This window comes from Neofelis nebulosa, chromosome 4, assembly GCF_028018385.1.
Source record: "Neofelis nebulosa isolate mNeoNeb1 chromosome 4, mNeoNeb1.pri, whole genome shotgun sequence".
Lineage (NCBI taxonomy): Eukaryota > Metazoa > Chordata > Mammalia > Carnivora > Felidae > Neofelis > Neofelis nebulosa.
Genome location: NC_080785.1, coordinates 67997379 through 68020847, shown reverse-complemented (window position 1 = coordinate 68020847; position 23469 = coordinate 67997379). Strand labels below are relative to the sequence as shown.

General features: G+C 41.2%; 1 protein-coding gene across 24 annotated transcripts in view; it reads right to left on the bottom strand.

The window, feature by feature from the left end:
- The window catches only part of ICA1 (islet cell autoantigen 1), a 154672-nt gene that overhangs the window by 15725 nt on the left and 115478 nt on the right, over nt 1–23469 (bottom strand). For 17 of the 24 annotated variants that reach the window (XR_009261278.1, XM_058728724.1, XM_058728715.1 and 14 more), the window contains 5 exons: nt 18072–18169; nt 16012–16064; nt 12735–12797; nt 12592–12624; nt 2704–2973 (listed from right to left, as the gene is read on the bottom strand). Coding sequence is in view for 22 of the 24 variants with exons in the window: in XM_058728724.1 (XP_058584707.1) it covers nt 2704–2973; nt 12592–12624; nt 12735–12797; nt 16012–16064; nt 18072–18169 (517 nt within the window). In the remaining 2 variants the exon portion in view is untranslated. Of the gene's footprint in view, nt 1–4; nt 185–2703; nt 2974–10114; nt 10156–12591; nt 12625–12734; nt 12798–16011; nt 16065–18071; nt 18170–23469 lie in introns of those variants that run through there. The other 7 variants (XR_009261279.1, XM_058728718.1, XM_058728720.1 and 4 more) reach the window with 4 other exon arrangements.

Below are 23469 nucleotides of genomic sequence, written 5' to 3'. Positions count from 1 at the left end.
GTTGGCATGCAAAGGCAACAGGATAACTCAGAGGTGACAAAACAACTCCTTTAACATTGGTCTTCATAGAACACCAGCAGAGAAAAGGAAACTTTTAGCAGCCAGGATGATCCCTTTAAATGGTAAATCAGATCATACCCATTGTTGGTCCAAGATGCTGTGATGGTTCCCAATTTCACTTGGGCTAAAAAAAAAAAGGCCCAGGTTGTTCCAAAGGCTAGGACGCCCTGTGTGGCCTAGCTTCTGCCTCCCTGCCTCACTTAGACAGTGCTCTTCCTGCCGACCCTTGGGCATGCCAGGGGTGTCCTCCCTTGGGCAATGGCACATGGGTTCCCTCTGTCTGCATCTCCACATGGCCGATTGTCTCATCTCCTGCAAATCTGCTCAGATCTCATCTCAATGAGAATCCTATTTAGTTCTGCAGCCTGACCTACCCTGCTCTCCACCTAACAGTCTCTATCCCCTGGTTCTAGCTTTCCTTTTCCTCATCATACCAATCACTTTCTAACCCACTATGTGATTTTTCTTTATTATGTTTATTGTTCATTACCTCTTCTTCATTAGAATGTTAGTTCCAGGAAGGCAGAAGCCTTGTCTGTTATGTTTTCATATGAATCCCCAGTGCCTGGCACCCAGAAGGACCCAACCAATCTCTGTTGAATGAGAAACTTGCTAAGAAGCTAGTAGGGTGGCAACATCAAGTTAGATTTTGCTTGCTTGAGAAATAATGGCCTGCCTTGGTAGTAGTACCTCTCTACCAGTATAAGAAGACCTCTTTCCAAAATGAGCTTGCATTTTTCACTGTCAGAACACCTCCCTCCTTTTTTTAAATTTTTTGAAAGAAACAGAGACAGTGTGAGTGGGGGAATGGCAGAGAGAGGGAGAGAGACACTCCCAAGCAGGCTCCACGCTGCCAGGGCAGAGTCCAACACGGGGCTCGATCCCACAAAACTGTGAGATCATGACCCGAGACAAAACCAAGAGTCAGACACTCAAATGACTGAGCCACGCAGGTGCCCCAGAACACCTCCCTTCTTAGACCCAAGTGTGCTTTTGTGCTGTTTCCTTGGACTTGGGACAAGGCTAAAGTGCCAAGTCCATGGCCACTGCTCTGGTCCTAGCTCTCAGGCATAGTTCCAGGGCTGTGGCCCCTGAGCTGAGATCTTCTCACCCTACCTGCTCAGGAAAAAGGCATGGAGCTCTGACTTCTCAGCTGTCAGTGGGGGCCACTCACAAGTGAATGACACTCAGCAACCCCAGCTAAGTGAGAGCAATGCCACCACCATTCCTCTGGGCATCAGAGGTCCTAGTGTCTCCACAGCTGGGGGCCTGAATCGGGTTCATCCTGCAGCACAGCTGGAGAGTCTCCAGCAGCCCCAAGATCTGAGAGGTATATCCTGGCTCTGGGCTTCCAGCTCTCCCACAGCTTGTTGGCACCTCCCCCGCAGGTGGGTGGGGGTGAAACTCAAGTCACTGGTGCTCATCTGGGGCTCCAGCGAAAGAGATGGCGAAACCCAGAGGTGAAACTCAGGGTGTAGTATTTTTGGATTCCATGTATCTCTCCTATCTCTAACTCTGTTACTGAAAAAAAAAAAAAAAAATGACATGGCTACAAAATGAGACTCCCAGAAGAGGATAAAAGGAATCATGTATTTCATTTAAAAAAAAAAAAAAAAAAAAAGAGGGAACACCTTTTTTTGGTCTTGCCCACCAACTCTTGCTGTGTCCATGATCTCATCTCCAAAGACCTGAGGTTTTTTTTTAATAGCTCATAATTACTTAATCATTCCAGTTCTGCTGTTTGTTCTCAGCTTTAAGTGCCAGATAAACACTTATTAAGGAGATAGCCTAAATTCATGCAAAAACCAAAACAACTTGAGAACTTCTTAATAGTGATTCCTGTCTTACAATTAAAGCGACATGAAAGGAGGAAAACGGTGTCGAAATACTAGAAAATAGTCTCCTTCCCAAGGTCTGTTTAGAAACTCAAACTTTAAAATTTCAATTTCAATCTGAGTTTAATTTTGCCCTCTAAATCAATGCGCTCCTCATGCTGGCAGTTCTCAACCAGTGTGCTGCCCTGCACCCTGACCAATGTTGCCAGCCACAGATGATCAGTGTGGAAACTGTATTTCGTCTGTGGCCAAGGCACATGGGGCTGCTGAGCCCCGTGGTTTAGGCAGAACAGGAGCAGCTGAACTGACAGCATCCTCAGCGTTGCAGTGAGCCAGGATGGAAAGACAGCAAGAAGCAAGATAAAATTCGATGTGCAAAGAGTTAAGAAGCCCAGCGTGGTGTTACTTGGCACCTAGAAAGACGACATGTCTATAGAAATGTGGAGAACTGGCTAGGCAGAATTGGCCAAAGCCAATAGGGTCACAACCGGGAAGATTCTCTACGGTATGCCCTGCAAAAATCTAAAATGAGAGCAAGACTGTAAGATTGAGAGCCACCTCTCTAACCTGTCATTAAAAGGAAACATGAACATGACAAGAAAATTATGAAAAGCAAGAAAATTATGAGAAGCAACCTATCTTAAAGCTGGGATAGGACTCTGAGATTTCAACTAAAAAGACACTGGATATAAAATACAACCCAGAAAACATGAAAAAAAAGACAAAGAAGGTAGAAAGAGGCTTTTGGATTAAAAATAAAGAACGAGCACACAACAACAAACCCTGTTTCAATCCCCGTGGTACGTACCTTGGAGTGAGGCCTGTAAGTCTTTCATGTTTTGGTCTAAAAGCTGTGAAGGAAGGAATCCTGAGCCTGCCTGGGGTCTGGGGTCTGGCTCTCCGGCGGCCACAGTGGGCACTGGCTCCTTCGGCCGGCCGTCTCCAAACACGGCAGCCCACTCTTTGCTGAACTCACCCTCGTCCAGGGAGGAAGCATTGAAGATCTCACTCAACAGAAGCAGGTCATCTTTGTCAGCACCCTCGGGTTCTAGGGTCCCCGCCACTGGGCCCAGGCAAGCTGATCAAAGTAACAGAGCACAAAACACATTACCACCCAGGGCCCAAGCTTTTGGGAGCAAATACAGGGGGTGGCTGGGATGGAGCACACTGGGTGATGGCTACATTTAAGAAAAAGTTTATCAAACCATAAATGATTCTCATCATAGTCTCTCTTAAATTCCAGAATTCAATTTCTAGTCCCACTGTCATTCATGCCCCTTCCTCCAAAGCAAGTCCAGTTTCTGGGCATCAGTAGGATTTCCATTAAAAACTCTAGGGTTTTGTTCTTTCCTTAATATAAAAGCAAATTTACCACCAAAACATTTCTCAGACAGGAAACAAAGCCAGGATTGAAGGCATGTGGGAGGTTTTCATTCCTTGTTTGTATAGCTTCCCAAATCTTTTCATACAACAAGCCCTAAAGCCACAGCCACCACACCCTGCAGGAGTCTGCCCTGTCATCCACAATGGGGAGAGGACACTTGCCACGCCTTGGGCAGGAACAGAAGATGTCAGGAAGTCCAACAATGACCAAGGAAGGCCTCTTGCTTCCTTTCTCCTTTGCTGCAACTAAATGCAACCCACCTCGAGGCTCTGCCAGAGCAGAGGAAAGGTGGGTCTGGTTTGCCTGAGGGCAGCAGTGAAAGAATGACAGGAAAACGGCAAATTATGGAACCACCTAGAGAAGGCCAGAGACACAGTCCCTGGAGGGTTGGAATGAGAACCAGACCAGAGGGTAAGCCCCGAGGCCATTCTTTACTTGCTGTGTGACTACAGCAAGACCCTTAGCTCTTCTGGGTCTCTTGTATTTTTCACCTGTAAAATGATAATATTAATAATGCCCACCTCAAAGCATTATCAGGAAGATGAAAGGAAATACACCTTTAAATCTCATTGCTTGTCCACAAGGGAGACTTTAAAGAAGAGATTCATTCTCATAATATGAACACTGACAAAACACCTAACAGGGAATACAAATAGAATGGGGGCATCACTAGCCAGAAATCCTACAAGACCTTTCACTGGGTTTTCTACATATTTTGAACACCAAAGACTGATGGTCTTACTAACTGTGGCTTTGCTGTGGTACCTACTTGCCACATGGGAACTGCAAACGTAAGTCACGAAGAGAAGGAATAATCGTGATTTGTATTTTCTGAGCTATACTGCAATTCTGATACTGTCATATTAAGTGAGATTAACAGGTTTTCCTCAAATATATGAGACAATTAGTAAGTGAAGGCTTTTTAAAAAAATACATAAAGCTTATCTGTCAGCTTAACTGGATCTACTTCCAACCACACTTTATATAAATGTGTTCTGACTGAGAGGACTTATGTGCTAAGCAGACTGGCTATAAATCCAGGAAGGGAGGAGTCCAGTCACTCTCTTATCAATGTGGTTTAAAAACAGTAGCGAAATACGGCTTTAATTGGACAACTGTCTAAGTATTCTTATTGTTTGTGTTATCACAGAAATTTGCACTGGACGTAGCTTGTAGGTGGGTGATGAGAAGACAAGGGAAATGGCATTTTAGTAAATAGGCTTGCGAGACAGTTCTTTAGGAGGGTGGGCAGCCAGGATCCACCTTGACCTGTGCATGGTGGAAAGGCAGGTGGGTAGGGTAGGACAGCCCATATTTGTGAATGCAGGCAGACAGCATGGCTGTGTCCATTAACATACACCTCACTAGGCATCCTCCCTCCTTTCGGCTCTCAATCTCGCTTGGTGTCAACTCTTTTTACATATATTAACTTCACAAATCTCCATACATTCTACTTTCATTTGGGACTGGAATATCCAAACCTTTTCTCCTGGTTTACTTTCTGGCCTTACTGAAACCAGCTGATTGCGGAACCAAACCTGTTTTACTGGGACCAATTCAAATCAAAGAGTAGACTCTAGAGGAAGGGATGACTTTAGATAAGCACTGGAAGTTATTCGTATTCTTCCTGAAGTCACTTTACAGCCCTCTGCTAAGTCAAACCCTGACTACTCTTTGATTTGAATTGACATCATCAATTTATTTGAATTGACATTTGATTTGACATCATCAAGATGTCAACCCAGGGAAGATCATGACTAACATTAGCAACAATAATAAACGTTAAGCCTTCCAAAAAATAACCAGAAACCGGGGAAGCTTAATCTTTAACTATTTAGGTTGTGTGTGACAGTTCTGAGTGGACTTCTGTGGGTTTTGTTAACTTGGCATCCCTTCCCTCTTCCTCTTCAGTTTTCCCTTTCTGGAAACACCTTCTCCACCAGATCCTGGTGAATACTACATAAAGTGCCTCACCACCCCTCATCTAGACTGGCCAGAGTCCTTCATTTCTCAGACCATGGAGACTGGCTCAGGGATGAGCACATGCCAGAGGCTTCGCTGAGTTTGGTATATGGAAGGGGGAAGGAGGAGGGTGTCTTTCTCAGACTCCAGGTTCTAAAGATACAGTTTTGAGGCTCCCAGGAATGAGAGAGCCGGACATAGAACAACACAGTATCAAGAGTTGGAAACAGAATATTGACAACATTGTCTAAGCTCTGCATCCAGCCTCATTTGAGGCCAGTCCACCACTGTATGTCCTCAGTTACATGGACCAATACCCAATATGTTCTTTTCTTTCTAATTTTAAAGTTAAACTACTTAGAGAAGGGTTTCTATTACTTCCAACCAAAAGATTCCTGACCAATATTGTATCCTGTCAAATTCAACTTCACTGACAATAATGAGAAAAGGACCCATGGCAAGGATGATACTGTCTAGAGCTATTTCTGAACAGAAATTTACTTGGAGATCTACCACTGAATTTGGGCTATTAGAGTCCTGGTTATTTAACAGTTAAAGTGGGCTGCACAGTGGACATTTCTCTAAGAGAACTTATTACTTCACTAAAAGCAATGAAACTGGCACTGACTTGAACCAGAAAACAGGGAAACCCAATTACTGCCCTGATAATTAAGATGCTTGAAATTACTATACATAACTCATAAGAAAAACTTAATTACAAGTAGAAAAGGACAGGCTTAGGTCTGTAACCAGACAAGTCAAGACTTGAAAAATAAGACTAGCTCTTAAGAATCAAGCTATCATTTTCCTTGGAAATAATTCAGCTCAACTGTGAGAAAATGGGGACACACACAGAGAGATGACAAGCGCTTTGAGAGAAATCCTGGTAAGGGCTGTACAGGCAGAGTCAGGGCTTCCACCCAGGTAGCTGAGCAAGTATCATGCCTGGGTCATGGCACCCATCCTGCTTTTGTCTTCAAGGGTAAACCAAAGTTCTGGAGCTCTCAAGTGCCAACCCACAGATACAGACCATTCCAAGTCCCCCTCATGCTCTTGTAGGCTCCTGAGTCTCCATGTTCACTCTCACATCCAATAACCCAACCCCAGATGTTACTACAAAAATAGAAGCCAATAGACACAATGAACTCTAGTTCTCACCTCTAGGTCTTCAGCTCTATAATCCTTTATGAATTCCCTCCTTTTTTTTTTAAATGTTTATTTTTGAGAGAGAGAGAGAAAGAGAGAGAGGCAGACAGAAAGAGAGAGACACAGAATCCCAAGCAGGCTCTTGGCTCTGAGCTGTCAGCACAGAGCCTGACACGGGGCTCAAACTCATGAATGGTGAAATCATGACCTGAGCTGAAGTGAACGCTTAAGTGACTGAGCCACCCAGACACCCCTCCCTCTTCCTTTTTAACATCAGCCCCTCCTGCTGGGAGCCTGCTCTGCCCCCACTGGGATTCAGCTCCAGCGTCTCTATTCTTTCTCTCTCCAAGGCTTCCTCTCCTAACCTCAGAAGACGTGTGCACATCCCAACAACAGCCAATCTTGTGACTGCTGTCTCCTTGGGCACCCCGTCCCATCCCCAATGGTGCTGCTCTGGTTTCTTCTCCCTTCTACAGCCACACACTGTACTTTGTCACTGCTCTTATTTCCGCTACCTGTAGTCAAGTTCCTGCCCCTGCTCCAAACAGCAGTGGCCCTCCTGAACGTTACCAGTGAGATCTTCATGGCCGATTCAAATCCCTTTCTCTGGCCTCACCCTCCGTGGGACTTTGTCCTGTTGTACAAGCTGGAAATGCTGTCATCTCCTGGGGTCTCCATGAAGTGGCTCTCTCAGGTGTCTTCCTATCTCCTCAACAATACTATCCCTGCTGCCTCTTCTTATTCTGGTTGCCCTACAGTTTCCTCCTAAGCCTATCTGCCTTCCCTACATTATCTACAGAACATCTTATCTATTCTCATGGTTTCAATCTCACCTGGGAAGACTTTCAAATCTCCATCTACAATTCCAAGTTTTCTTGAACTCTGATGACAAACTCCTGACTCAAGGGTCCCTTGGGGCTTACTACTGGCAAGCCTGCTGACACTCCATAAAAGGCACCCTCCTCGCTGTATACCTTTACTCAGTGCAGCTGTGAGAGTTTCATTTTCTTATTTTAAAACCTTCAATGGCTCCCTCTGACTCCAGAAGAAAGGAACACTCCTTACAGTGGTATTTAGGACCTCTGCAGTCCAGCTCTAAGGCAGCCCTTCCAGCAACTCATGAGGCCTTCAGAGAAACCTATGCTTTGGCAAAACTCCCTCACATTTGCCATTCCTCAAACATGCTTTCCTGCCTTCCTGTCTGGAAGCCTGTTTTCTCCCAGTGAGATGCCTAGAGAGAAGAATCATACTGAACTGAAAGGAACCTTGGAGATTATCCCCATTTAACTCACTTTACAGATGAGGAAAAAGATACCCAGGTCAGATGACCTGCCCAAGGTCATATAATTTATTAGTTACAGATTATCTGTCTGGGGACCCCTGGCTCACAGATCAAGATGTTTTCTCAGTGCAGCACACCGCTTTTCCCTCAGAGCCTGTTAATGATGTCATATATAAATGAATATTCAAGCTTTTGTAAAGTGTTGAGGGTTTCTAAGGTCAGATGGCTCCACCAGCAGCCAGGCAACGCTCTTGGCTGTAAGCAGCATGGCAGAATGGCAGACCCACGCAGCATGTTTGCCTTGTACTGGCCAGGGGTTCAAAAATAAAATTCCTAGGCCCCTGGGAAAATATTCCCTAGGAAAACTGATTCTGAGCCAAGGAGCTCTAACTGATTCTGACCTAGCGAGTTTTCAGAGTGAAAACTGACATACAGAGGAAGCTCTCTTAAGTTCAGATAGAGGGTGGGTGACAGAAAGTAGATGCGGGACACTGGTGACAGCCCACTCAGGTTATATTTTTGAAATCATACTGAGTTTCATGACCTCAGCATGAATTAGGAACCCAGGAGATGGAAATGGAGCTACATAGACCAAAAATGAGAGCACAGCAAAACAAAGAGATAAATGTCACAACAGTTACCTTCATCTGTGTGTGAAACAGGAAGACTCTGCTTCTCTGTTTTTCTCCCTGGTCCCCACTCTCAGCATTATGACTAATGTAAAGGCCACACATTTGCAATACATATGAAAAACCCCAGCAACCAACACAATCCTCACATCACCTGACAGAGAGTAAGGCGGGGGGAAGTGGGGTGGGAAACCACCGTACAAAAAGTCTAACGAGAAAAGTATTCGTCCTTATAAAAGGCTCCGGTAACAAATTGTACTTGTTTGGAATCCAAGAATACTACTTCTAAAAACTCCCTTGTGGTGAAAAAAGACACAGCTAATAATAATAATAACAGATGGGGAAAAATCCATCTCTACCCACTCTCTGGAATACACACACACCCCAAACAAAAACAAAAACAAAAACCCCAATCGTGCTAGACCCTGAGTAAGCACTCGAAAAAAGACTTCTTGATGATCCCCAGTCCTGGTCCTCCATTTTAACATTAGATCTTAACAAGCAAGTAATCTTACTGAAAAACTTGACACCCGGGGCAGGAGGAAATCTATACAGAACACTACTGACTACAGGGTGATCAAGTAAGAACAGGAGAGTGTTTGGTTTTAAAAATGCACCGTTATTTTATGAAAGGATCAATGTCAGCTGTTCATCCTAGGATGCTGAGGGAGACAGGGAGAAGAAAAAGTTTATGAAAAAAGATAACAAGCTTAGTCTTTGCCACACTGCGTGTGAGGAAGCAATCAGGTTCCTAGTCAGCTCTATACAGAGAACAAAAGAGATAGTCCTGAACATCTGGGGAGAAACCAGGCATGGGGCCATAAGCCTGTATTATTGTTACAGGCCAAAGGTCTGCACCCGGACTAAAGGGAGCTACTGAATAAGCTTCTTTGTCGTTCTGGTGGTTGGCCAGAATTTAGAGTCACAAGTCTGAAAGTAGTAACCAAGGAAATGGGAGAAGACAAACGTTTTAGTTGCAATGTGTACAATTATAATTTTTAAAAATTTCAGTTAGTCTTGTCCTAGAGAAGGATCTTTTGGATAAATCCAAATAATGAGATTTAGGTGGGCTAAATTCATCTAGCTATATAGCTAGCTTTATAGCTTCACTTCCTGTTCAGTTATCTGATAGTTCTTTTTCTCAGCCAACTTTGAGGAATACAAACACTCCTGCATGTTACAACTAACTCATGAATTGAGGCTGGGATTGTCACATGTCCTCACAAGGTGATTTCAGAGCCACTTTAAAGTTACTGCAAAATGTCACTCAGTTTTTTTTCACTTAAAAATTTGTATAAACTGGCCAAGTATTGGTTTGCTATTTACATTATCTATTTAGTTGGAGAAAACACATTTCATTACGACACTGAATCGGAGTGATTTTTTGGGGCAACGGCTCCTGGAGAACTGTCTCCTTGTTGTTGTCATAAGTGGTCTGCTTTTTGATAACACTGTACCATGGCTTGGCCATTACTTGTCTAACAGAATTACCACTGGGAGTGAACTGGCCCCCAAGCAGCAGGGCACTAGAGCTTATAGCCCCCAAGTCCTATAAAGGCAGCCATCCCTGGATTAAGCTCTTTTTATTTCTTGATTGCTTAATGTCTTGCATATTATTATCAGTGTTTTAATTCAGGATCTGGGCCTTCTGGCGGTTTTCTGAAGGGCACACATTTTGAAGTCAACTAATTATCGTGTGTTCTTTTCTTCATTCACCACAAGTTCTGTGCACTGACAGAGTATTTCTAGACTTGTGGTCATGTTAATCTTTAAGCTGATGCTGCCCTAGGGGTTGCCAATGCAGAAGAGTCAGATAGTGACAGAGCATGGCTCACGCCTCGAGAAGGGCTTTATGGCCTGGCAGTGATAAAGGGAAAGGAGAGATTATGTGACATTGCATTTAACTGAGACAATCTGTAAATCAACTTTTCTGCCTGAAAACAAATACACATTTTGGGAAAGAATACAATTTTGGGAAAGAAACAATACATTTTGGGTGATTGTATTAAGTGAGTGCTCAAAAAAAGGGTATGAGCTGCTATTCTATGAAACAAAGACTGTTAACTGTAAACCAATGAGTTATAAAAGTTGTTTTAAATAAGGGGAAATATAACAATCTTATTCCAATGTATCTGTGACAGGCTCTGGATGAAGCTTATGAAAGTAAGCATCTATCTCAGGTAGTAGCATTTCTGATTTAATTCTGTGAAGAAATACATGGGTACTGGGTTAATTTTTGTTTTGCCATTACTACCAAGTTGAAAAAGTCAAAATCCAAAAGCAAGAACCCTTTTTTCTAATAAGGGGGGAAACACAAGAATATGGACTTCTATCTGCTTGTGTGTATATAAAGAAATAGGGATGAGAATATGGAATAGAGAGGAATGGCAAGCAGAAATGGGAGTCAGAATTTTCCACTGTCTACATTTTCACTGTCATTATCACGTACCGATGTGAATACACATATTCAAAACTTATGTTTATTAAAACAGTGAAATTAAATAGATAATAAAAGAGCAAATTACATGAACAAGAGGTTGGCAACAGGAGAAATAACAGTCTTCCTTTCAAAACAAGTTGAAAGATACAGCTAATTATAAATAACTTGTGAAATGTTAAGATTTGGTAAAACTACGTGGTGGGTACCTATTGTGTGTTAGATTATTGTCTTTATCTCACCTTTGCAAGCCTGCAATATTTCTCCCTCCAAAAAAATTTGTGACAAAAGCTCTTTATTTCATAAAAGTAATCTATCTTTATGCCAAGTGGGAAGCGTTTTTATGAAAATGGAGGCCAGGTAATGGCAGTCTGCTTTAATTATTTGCTTTGTACTTTCATAACCCGAGGTGATTTCAATATTTACAAATAAGTATGATTCTGACAAAAAAACATGTGGACATTGATGAAATATTGCAAAGTGTGTTGCCTGGAATGAGAAATTGGTAAAGAAAGCAGGTTTCTTCCAAGTTTATAATCCTAAGCCCTGGAAACTTAATGTAAGAGTTCTACTTGCTGCCTTTCCATTTTTGAAAAAGCTTTAATCAATGCCTTCTGTTCCCCAGACTTCCTCTCACACTTCAGGAATTAAACCCAAATCAAGCTCAAACTGAGTAGAGGAAATTGTCGGCCCTAGTTAAATGGGGTCCATAGGATCATCTTGCCCCATTTCCAGTCCTAGGAGAAACTTGTTCCATCAGGGTGGACTATGGACCAGCAGTCCAGGACAAAGGGTGCTCTAGAGTTTGTCTCAGAATCTCAGTGGAATTTTGGACTTGTGATAAATCATCAGAAGCAAACCCTTGGTGGGATGGAAAACAAAGGCTATACCAGGCTGAACAGTCAATTTCCTGGAGTCATTTAAGACTATGTTTATCTCAATCAAATCCATGCTTTTGGATTCTCATTTTGGAGAGTTATTTAGTAAATTATTTTAGGCGGTGAACTTGGGTGGGTGACCTAGCCAGGCAAGCTCCTCCTCTGCATTTAACTAAGGTTCAGTAGGGGCGCCTGGGTGGCTCAGCCAGTTAAGCGTCCGACTTCAGCTCAGGTCACGATCTCGTGGTCTGTGAGTTCGAGCCCCGCGTCGGGCTCTGGGCTGGAGCCTGCCAGAGCCTGGAGCCTGCTTCCAATTCTGTGTCTCCCTCTCTCTCTGTCCCTCCCCCATTCATGCCCTGTCTCTCTCTGTCTCAAAAATAAATAAACGTTAAAAAAATTAAAAAAAAAAACAACTAAGGTTCAGTGGAGGTGCAGCACAGTATACCACCGGGACAATGTTTCTAATGCCACTGTCTCAACTGCTTACCATCTGAAGAGTGTTCCTGTGTCAGAGGTCATGAGAGACCCTGTATATACATGATCTCCAATTCTGACAACAGCCCAGGAAGACTGTTGCTATTGGTTCCATTTTACAAATGGAGCAACTGAGGCTGAAAGAGTTAAAGTGTGAAGCAAATTACCTAAGGCCATACAGATAGTTTATGGTACAACCAGTACTCAAATCTAGGTCTGGTTCTGAAAGCCATGTTTTTTCTACTATAGCATACAACCTGTGACATAACTTTTAGCTTTAGTAGTCTGAGTATTATGTAATTAAGCTAAAGATGACAAATCCCACATGTACTAATTTGTACTTGGGCATATTTAAAGTCATTTATAAAGACAAATGACAGTTACTTAAAAACAATTTGCTTGGGAATGCAAAGCTATTCAAAAAAATAAACATTACATTTTCCTGCATGTAAAAACAGTATTAAAAAATTAAATTATAACCCCAAAGAAATATATAAATCTTACCACCTTCCTCGGGTTTCATGCCTAATAGTTCATCTGTAGGTCCATTAAAGGAAACAAAGAAAACAAAATTATGAGTCAGTTTCATTTTGTAAGGAGTTTGTCAAATTTATTAAAATTGAGTCATTTTCCTTAATCTAGATTACCTGAGCATGCATTATGTGTAGAGCTTTTGTCTAAGGCAGTTAAAATGCTTTTTCCATCTTCAGCTGTAAACAGAACACATGCACTTGGTTATCGTGAATTCAGAATGGTGTGTGGGTTCGTATACTATTTCAGTGTAAGGTAAACACACAGCTCATCACACAGAAGCAGGGGTCCTCTGATTACATTTTCTCAAGCTGTTGGCTCTCCATGAAATCTGAGCTGACAGCCTCGAATCTTTGCTTTCTTTGGTGGAAAACTATATGACACTGACTTCACACTTCTTTCATGGACAAATGCATGACTTAAGTAATTGACTACTGATGGTGCTGTGAACGTTAGGCATTTGTGTCTGGCTAAAATAAAAAGGCACATTACTGAGTAAAAGAAGTCAGTCTGTAACATAATTCCATACATACAATATAATTCCAACTGTACAGAATTCTGGAAAAGGCAAAACTATGAAAACAGTAAAAAGATAAGCGTTTGTGGTGAGGATGTGGAGAAGCGGGAACCCTCTTGCACTGTTGGTGGGAATGCAAACTTGTGCAGCCACTCTGGAAAACAGTGTGGAGGTTCCTCAAAAAATTAAAAATAGACCTACCCTATGACCCAGCAATAGCACTGCTAGGAATTTACCCAAGGGATAGAGGAGTGCTGATGCATAGGGGCACTTGCACCCCACTGTTTATAGTGGCACTTTCAACAATAGCCAAATTAAGGAAAGAGCCTAAATGTCCACCAACTGATGAATGGAGAAAGAAGATGTGGTTTATATACACAATGGAATACTACTTGGCAATGAGAAAGAATGAAATCTGGCCATTTGTAGCAATGTGGATGGAACTGGAGAGTATTATGCTAAGTGAAATAAGTCAGGCAGAGAAAGACGGATACCGTATGTTTTCACCTATGTGGATCCTATATATGTGTGTGTGTGTGTGTGTGTGTGTGTGTGTGTGTGTGTGTGTTTATATAAAAGATAAGTGTTTGGGGGAGGGGAGAGATGAACAAGGTGCAGACACAGGGGAGATTTAGGATAGTGAAACTATTCTGTATGATACTCTAATGGTGAACATATGTCATTACACATTTGTCCAAACCCATAAAATGTATAACACCAAGAGTAAACCCTAATGTAAACTATGAGTGATAATGATGTGTCAGTGTTGGTTCATTGATTATAACAAATGTACTGCCCTGGTGAGGGATATTGATAATGCATGTGTGTGGGAACAGGGGATATATGGAAATTTTGTACCTGCTTTCCAATTTTCTGTAAACTAAAAACTGCTCTAAATAATAAAGTGTGTGTGTGTGTCTGTGTATGTGTGTGTATGTGTGTGTGTGTACAACACAACATCCTTAAAACTTAGTTTGCTCATGTGTACATTAGACTTTTTACAGGTCACAAAATAAAGACAGGTGACACTTCATTATGGTGGATTCCTCTATTTGTACACATAAAACAAGGTAATCAGCATTTGCAATCTCAAAATATTACACAAATACCACAAGTGAACACACTACACAAAGAGAAAATTTGATCCTCTATATTATCATATATTGCATAAACATACGATTTATATTGATATGTAACTTGAATACAAATATAATGAACTGGAGTTTACATTTTCCCTCAAAACTAAAATGTTTCTATTTGCTTACCTAGATTCCCACAACATAATTCATGCTGTTGGCACCCAAGGGATACTGAGGCTGGAGGTCTGGATAATATAGTCAGAGACCTCTTAGGTGGCCAACATCAGGCTGGCCTGCTTCTCTGTCTTCTGCCATCTGCTCCCACCCTCATGCTCTAGAACACTGTCCCTCTGACCTTCTCCTGGTCCTTCCTGGCTCATAGTCTTTGCCCAGGCTGCTTGTTTTACTCTGACAGCTTTTGCAACTAGCTGTGTGATCCCCTCAAATAGGTGAGTTCTCCCTCTCACACAGCAAGAATCCTTGCCATTCTTACCAAAGTAGGAGCTATCCAATTACTTGTGCAATTGTTAGATTATCACCTGCTTCCCCTTTTGACCATGAGCCCCATCCTGGGAAGGGTCTGGATCTGTCTGTGTACTACTGTGTGCCCAGAGCCTAGTGCCATGCCTGCCTGCCACACAGACAGCGCCCAATAAATATCTGTTGAAAACATGAATGAGTATGTGAGTAAGTGAAGGTGTGAACACACGAAAGGATGACATGAAGCTGAGTTCAAAAGGCAGAAAGGTGAGAGGGTTTTGTTTTGTTTTGTTTTCTGCTGAAAGGCAGGTGTGAGAAAAGCAAATGAACCAGTAACGTGGGAGGAGAATAAATAAAGCAGGTGAAGCAAAAGGTTGGAAAAGAAGGAGGAAAGACAGAAGGAAGGTCAAGGGTAAAGGAAAGGCAGAGAAAGGAAGTTTCAGGGTCTGCTTGCCCCTCCTATCTCCTGGAAGGGCTGCCAGAACGAAGGGTGGAGTGAGCAGAGGTGGATATGCCCCCCAAGAGGGCCAGGCTGAACACAGGGTTAGGGTAAGTTCAGTTCTCTCCATATCACCTGTAAAGCTTTCCCCTGCATCTCAGAGGATTCGAGTCCCAGTGAAAAGCTCAGCGTTATATCACCTTAGTCCCATCACATTTTACTGGACCCTCCACTCCTTTATGAGAAGAACCAGTGAAAACTGGCAGTAATGGCAGGAGACAGGAATAGCTGACAAACCTTTCACAGCACATTGCATCATCTACCAACGCTCTGATCACTTTTCCAACTATCTGAGGGTCGGTATACCCGAGGGAGCTGGGGTTACTCATGACAGAACAGACCCAGGAATCACCTGGAAAAACCATGTCTGAGCTCTCCCCATCTGTTCCCAACAAAGACCAACCCACCCCACAACACAATGAAAACCAACTCACCCAATCTGATCATGTAATCGTATTAAAACTATCTTTACAGCCCAAATGGCAGTTAGAATGAGTAATGGCAATAGCAGAAATGTTATCATCTGTTGTCAGAGAAATAGCTGCTAATTCTCAATTTTGGATGCTCCTCTGACAGGCTTTTGCTGAAGTGCCTAATGATGCTATTTTCTGGTTCACAATATAAAACCTTTCTCAATAATGCTATATGGTCGGCATCACTGATATTTGAAAATTTAAAACTGAAATGATAAAAAGCAAATTAAAATGCAATTTTCTCAATTGGAAAAGAAGAAAGGAAGAGCCTGCCAAAAAAGGAAATGAACTGGTTGCTGAGCAGTACTATTTCAGAAGCGATTCTAAATAAAAATCAAAACTTACTCTTAAAACTAGAGGATTCCTTGCGTTGGTTTTCATCCTCTAATGAAATTAACCTTAAAATTAAAAAAGAAAGAGTTTAGCAATCTAGTCCTGAAAATTTTATATTTATGATACAGCCAGTTTTTCTGTACAATATTACTACACTTATAACACACAGATATGTGCATGCGCACATGAAAGGTGAATGTATAGTCATTTATATGCTATTCATTTTTTAAAGAAGAAATAAATTTGCTGGATTTTTCCTGTCCTAAGGCTGGTTCATAGCATCTGAATAGCTGAATCTGGTTTCATCATAAGTCATATGTCCTGTAAAAATCTAGGTGGGTAGTTGGTAGGTACAGCTAAGATATTTCACATTTATCGCTTTTAAAAAATAGTTTAAAAACTTATGGCCAACCAGCTGTTTCTTCTGACTCCTGGTGTTACAGGAGAGGATACCTCAGGAGGTTAGCTTAAATTATCTAAGGCTGAAAGCAAGATCATTCTCCAGAAGACTGTCACTACTCAACTCTTACTGTACATGGGGAAGATCACAGCTGAGATGTATCACCAACTTGAGATTCAGCTGGTGCTTCTGAACCTCCCTTTAAAGCACATTTACCTCTATTATAGTTACTGGATTATACTTTTTGACTTTTAAAAATGAAGTACTAAAATAATGGAGAAATCTGAAGTTCACAAAAACTAATCAAGACAATCGTGGGTAGTTCCTTTCTGAGTAAAGGCTAATGCTTCATTTTGATCGTCATAACATATATGGTGAAAAAAAGGTAACCAGAACACATTCCAGGCCTTGCCTCTTACTACACCACAGGCTGTGGGCAGTCTCTTAACTTCTTTTGAGCCTTGCTTCCACCATTTACACAACAGGGAAATGCCGGCATTGATAACACCAAGGGTTGGCATGAGAATGGGTAGAGATAACATAAATAAAGCACCTGACATTGTGATTCGTACATAGTAGGTATTCACTAAAGGGTATTTAGCATTACTATTATTACCAGGAATAGGTTAAACTGCTCCCTACAATAGTCAATTGTACTAGATTCAGATCATATTCTACAGTGAAAAGTTGTCTTTGCTCTATACCATAGGAATTTTCTAGTTTTTGCTTTAAAATTAAAAAGGCTAATATTGGCAGCAAATACCTCTGTGTGACAAAAATATATACTTAAGAGTTTATTTAGAAACACAGTAAAAACATAAGCGAGTTTTATCACACAATTATCATCTAAATTTTTTGTGTGTGGAAAAAGAATCACAAATAGAGGTAAGACAATCTACTTCTCTTTCCTAGGTCAGCCAGTTTAGGATTAACCCTGTCCTTGCGTGCTCTGGCACCTGAATAGGAAAGGATATAGATTCACACTGAAACCTCCTTGCTGAGTGAGATTAGGACACATCATGCTCCAGGTAAGTGGAAAAGTTTGTCTCAGTATGTAAAATAACTAGAGGTGTCTTCTTTGCAAAGTGGCAAGAACTGAAGATGGAGCACTCACTTCCTGCACTCAAAGCTGCTCTCTGCTTCACAGAGGAAAAAAGCAGAAGTTCTGAACCTTAGAAAACAAAATGTCAGAACCCGGTGCTTCTGTAGGGTAACACTTTAGTACTATATGTCTTATGAGACAATTTCATAGGTTATTTCCTTCTACGAGAGAAAAGCCAGGGGATTTCCTATCTGGGACAGGATTTTGTAAATGATGGTAACAAAAGGACCAGATTGGGTCCAGAAGCCTGAGAGAGCAGGAAGCTGAGGCTGAGGCCCCCAGAGAGCCAGAGAGCACTGGAAATGTGTGCCTTTTCTTGTCCCAGTCAAATCCTCACAAGTGTGCTCCTTCTGAGATCCCAGAAGTGAGTCTCTTATTGGGAAGAGTCCTGGTCTAGCGGGAATATGTGCAGGACAAGTTTGGCCTTCATTCTAATACATCAACTCAGAGAAAGGAGGAAGTAAAGCAATTGCCCTGTGTTTGAGACCCCAGCAGACTTGGCCAGCGAGGCCTGTACTGCCCTTGCCTGTGGGAAGAAAGATTCTGCCAAGAGAAGTAGCCATAACTTACTGACTCGGCTCCTCCACCGTGGCTTCTGAACTTTCCTGCTGGGTGACCTTCTTCCTTTCTTCTTTCTCAATCAGCTTTTTCATAGGGTCTTGTAAGCTCTTGAACACGATAATGAAAAGGAAAAGAGAGAGAGAGGGAGAGAGAGATCAATAAAAAACTCAACAACCTCTGGTCCAGAAAGCAAACCTTGAATTCAAGGTTTGGGGGGTTACCCTGAACCTACCCAGTAGACAGACATGAAATTTTATATGTTCTCAGACCCATCCACAAAATACTAGCCTATAATGGAGAGTTGTTTTGCCACTAGATTTATGCTTTCCCTTTCACGATAAGTTATTCAAAAGAAGGCCTTTTGGCTATTGCTAACTTTATTTTCCATCTTTAACATGCAGCAAAGATAAACATTCTGTTCTGCTAGCAGCCCACACACTGACAGAGTAGAAGCTTTTCTCCCCCGAAGATGAGACAATTTCATTTTATTTTTAATTTTGTTTGCAATTTTGTGATCTAAAAACAGCTTTTAAAAATAAGAGAAAACAAAACCTTTTTTTTAAGAAAAAAAATTAGCAGCTTAACATATTCCAACAAGTTTACTCCCACAAGTGGACAGAGCAAGTGCATCCAAATCTTTGTCGATTAAAAGATGGGTGGGGATCTTCTGATGGCACACTATTTCTTGGAGTTATTGTTCTCAAGTCTCATTAAATGTATAAGGAAACACTTTCAAAAAAATCCAGTGCTTAGAAACTGTACACCAGAAAAAGCAAAACACTCCCATAACAACTGAATAATGAGTTACACAAAAAAATCTCTACTTGTGGCCCTAATTAAACCACAAACCTATAAATACACATGAAACATCTCAAGGTACTTACTTATCCTGCTTATATTCTTAGAACTTTTAAAACCTGTCCTTTGGGGCTTCCTGTCTCCTCCTCTTTCCCCTTCCCACCTTTCTCTTCTCTAGTGTGACCCCCACACAGAAGGCGGCAAGCATGTTTCCTACACCAGCTCTGATGGATTCATGGTCTCTGACTGCAGGCTGGATGGAGATGGTGTGGAGGCAGTCTCTGCGAAGCCCAGCTGTGATGGATGGTGGTGCCTGCTGTGGGCGCCAGGTGAACACGGGTGTTCCACTCCTAACTGCCAGCACTCTCACTCCCTATATGGAAAATTTTCCCTAAAATACCTAGGCAATCAGGTTATTGTTTTTCTCAGGTACCCACAGTAGTTCCCCACTTGTTTCCACTTCTAGTCTAAACCTCTCTGCCTGATTTTAAAGATCTTCTAAAATGTGATTTTATCTTACTCTCCCACATTGCTTCCCAGTGGCTCCCAAATGGGAGCTTTCCATTCACCTAGGTCTTTCTCATCGCCTCGTAGGTACTAATTGCTCCCTTCCTATCTTTGTTCATTCTGTTGCTTTGCCTAAAAAAATCTCTCTCTACCTATTTGTCTACCCTCAAGAGTCCTATAAGTTTTTGCAAAGCCCAGATCAATTACTGCCTTTTCTGTAAAACTTCATTCACTAAGCAAGTCAAATTCAAGAAAGTCCTTCCATCTTCAAGGTGCATTTACAGTCTTATTCATATTTGATTATATCTATTCTGTATTACGTTTTCTCTTTAAAAATATTTTTTAAGTTAGAAAAATAATAGAACCACATGTAGAATGCTTGGAGAATTAAAAAAAGACAAGTTACTGATAATTCCATTCTCCTCCCCAAAACAGTTAATATTTTCATATATTTCCTTTCTGGTTTTTCATACTCATACTACTTTTATAATCAGAATCATGTATATAGATGTATACTTCAGCAATATAATATGTGTAGGTATTTCATAATGAGAAACATTCTTCATTAGAGAATATAAAAAATATTTTATATATCCTAAACATTCAATATTAAATTATATATAAATATACATTCATTCACCATTTTTCTAACATAAGGCCAAGGTTTTCTAATTGAATATATGTCCTATGCTTAGAGTTCTGAAACATCTTCTTGTATAAAGGACATCCTTAAGGCATTACCATCATTTTTAATGGCTATTTCTGGACATTTAGATTAGTATACTCAGTCAACAAATAGTTTCAGAGTATTTACCATGACCAGGTGCTGTTTTGGGTGCAGGGGATACACTGGTGAAGAAGACAGAGAGAATTATCAGTTAGTGATGAGTCTAGGCAGGGAATTAAAAAGGGGGATAAAAAGTGATTGGATCACTACCTCAGTTAGTAAGAATGTTCTCTTGTGAAGTGACATTTTAGCTGAGAGTCAAATGACATGAAGGAGCCATCCTTGCATAACTCAAGAAGGAGAGGCTTGAACGCAAAGGCCTAAGGTAGTAATAGCTTGGCTTGTTGGAGGAACAAAAAGAATCCACTGGGATTGTAATGTAGTGGGCAAGAGGACAGGTCTTATGAGATCAAGATAAAGAGGTCAGCAGCGGTCACACAGGGAGAACATTCCTTTACCCACATTCATCAATATTTAACACTATGCCCCATTAGTTTCATCATATTCTTTTGCCCTCTATGTTTCTCCAATGTATGACAACTAAATGGAATCCATGATTATCAGTTGGAGGGGGAAATGCTATAAGGGACATTATTGGAACAAATGAGGTAATTGGAATATGGACTATAGTGTAGGTCTTCTTCTTTTTTTAATCACATACCCCAAAGCATCTGGTAAAAGCTAGGCACATGTGTGCATGTGTGTGTATATTTCAGAAATGTACAATCACAAGGAGGAGTTCAACAGATGTCAAAGACTTACTCTTTTCAATAGATCTGCCAATCACAGCATTTTATTCACACACACACTCACACACACACACCCCCTTCCAGCAGTTTTATTCCCCAAAGAGTAGTCCAATCCTGGTCAACATGAAGCCAGGAGTATTTTCAGCTAAGCTTCTGATGGCCCCAAAATGCACTTTTCAATTCTGTGAGGCTTGTCCAGGCCTCCTGGTTTGCTCAATTATCTTCTCATTGCATTTCCTTTTTCTCAATCAGCACTAGGAAGTGGCCAGGACTTGTCTGCTCTCAGCCAGCTGCGTCTAGCTGCCACAGCGCTTGCCTAAGCCCCTGAGATGCCCTTGACAGCTCCATGGTTATCATCCTTTCTGTCTCTAGACCGACCTCCCCTCATAACCACACTTGGGCAGTTCTAAGACAATCCCTTTGTAATGTAAACCACTCCTTCCTTCTTTTCAACCCCTTCCCTGTTGGGCCATTAGCAGGGACTCAATTGTTGGCTCCCTGTCACCACAATCACAGTTAAGTCACTATTGTGCTTCACCAACAGAATGGCTACAGTTCCAATTGCTACTTTATTATTAATAATTCCTGTTACAATTGCTCATCTCTTCCTGCTATTACCATTGTCCCTATAAGGATTTGGCTGTTGCCACTCAAGAGAGGTGCTAAATATGTACTTGTTGTTTGATAAATTGATGTACATAAGGTTAAACTGAAAAAATTAGAGCTCTTAAAGCCTCAGGGGAATAATTAGAAAAAGGTTTGTGAAACCACAAGCAAAATTAATACCAAGCACCTGGGTTTATTTATTAAATATTAGCATTTTGAGCTAAGGGGAATCTTGTGTGGGGAATCTATCGGCTTTATTGAGATATAATTCATGTACCATAGAATTTACCCACCTAGAGTGTATACTTCAATGGTTTTCAGTATAGACAAAGAGTTGTGCAACCATCACCACAGTCAATTTTAGGACGTCTTCAAGGGGCATCTTTTGAAGCAAGAGAGTTTTAGATTAAACTGAGCTAAACACTCCTCTATACAGCAAGGAAAAAAACCACAACAGGCATGGAACTTGTTTCTTACAAAGATGGTAAACAATGAAGACAATCAAGAAACTCAGAGGAACTCTGGAACAACATGGAGGACAAATCACGTCCCCTTCCTCTCTCAACATTAGTTCCTGGGTGTGACTGTCAGATATAGGATATTCTACTTGGAGAACCACTGCTTTCACCAAAGTTTGATGAAAAGGTCCAAGTGGGGGCTGAGGTGGAGGGGATTCTTTATGGTATTTTAAAGTCTGCAACTCAGCTGAAAACACTTAACCTTGTAGCATCTGTAAAAGTCAGAGGTGACAGCATTTTCTGTGTGACATGAACACCTGCTCAGCCAAGAGGCCTTGGCTGACTGTAGAGACAAGGCAACCATCAGATGGAACTATTTTGAATCAGCGGCTGATGGAAGCCACATTCAAATCCATGTCCAGAAATGAAACGTCAAAGCATTCTGTTTCTAAACCCCAAACCCACTAGGTTCTTCATTAAAATTGTTCATGAAGATCACTTTGTATTAGCAGCAAAACAGCATCATACAAGACTGAAAGGTTTCGTACAGAAGAAAAAATATTTTTATACTAGTAACCTTTCTCTGTTTAAAAGCCTGCACTGACATGCTAATAGTTTCCATCAATGCTTAAATGGTTTCAGGAAGCACACACACACAATATATAAGATCAGCGTGACAGAGGAAATGCGCAGACCGAGCTTGCAAAAGTGTCTTAGAAAGGAAACAGCTTAATATAATAATGGGAGTTACTACTTCCTGTATTAGGAAAATAAAAGCAACAGCAACATTCATCTGAATGAAAGCAAAACTACTCAGCAAAACAAATTTCACAGACAAAAGGCTAGCAGCCAACCCTAATATAATGACCTAAGTTTAAGTTTAGCCTTGACAACTGAGTAACATTTTCTCTAATCTTTAATTATGACATTTAATTTTCTTAGGCTACTTCCATTATACTGTATGCATATGAAGGTGCCAAATAATTGTCTATAAAAGGAAATAAAAGTGCTGAAAATAGGGAGGCATGGTTAAAAGATGGTGAACTCGGTTGTGTGTATGTTTGTGTTTATATAATTGGTACCACATGAGGAATAAAAAGCAGAGGCATGATGATGTGTATAGCCACACAATTCATGGATTTTAGCACATGTGGCCCCCCACTCATGCAGTTATAAATCTATAAAGATACTATGTAAGGAGCACTATTAATCTAGGATCAGAAGGTACTCTTGAATTATAGTGTAGAATAAAAAGTAAAGTTAGAGAAAAACAAACATAATCATAAATAAGATATATAAACTTGTTCTTTAAACTTTTTTTAAAGAGAGTCTCTCTCTCTCCCTCTCTCTAAAGAGAGTGGGGAAGAAGGGCTGAGGAAAAGAGAGAGAGAGAAAGACTCCTAAACAGGCTCCACACTCAGTGCAGAGCTCCACGTGAGGCTTGATCCCATGATCCTGGGATCATTACCTGAGCCAAAATCAAGAGTCGGAAACTCAACCAACTAAGCCACCCAGATGCCCCTCTTATCAACAGTTTTTAAAGGTTTGAAAGAAATTAGATG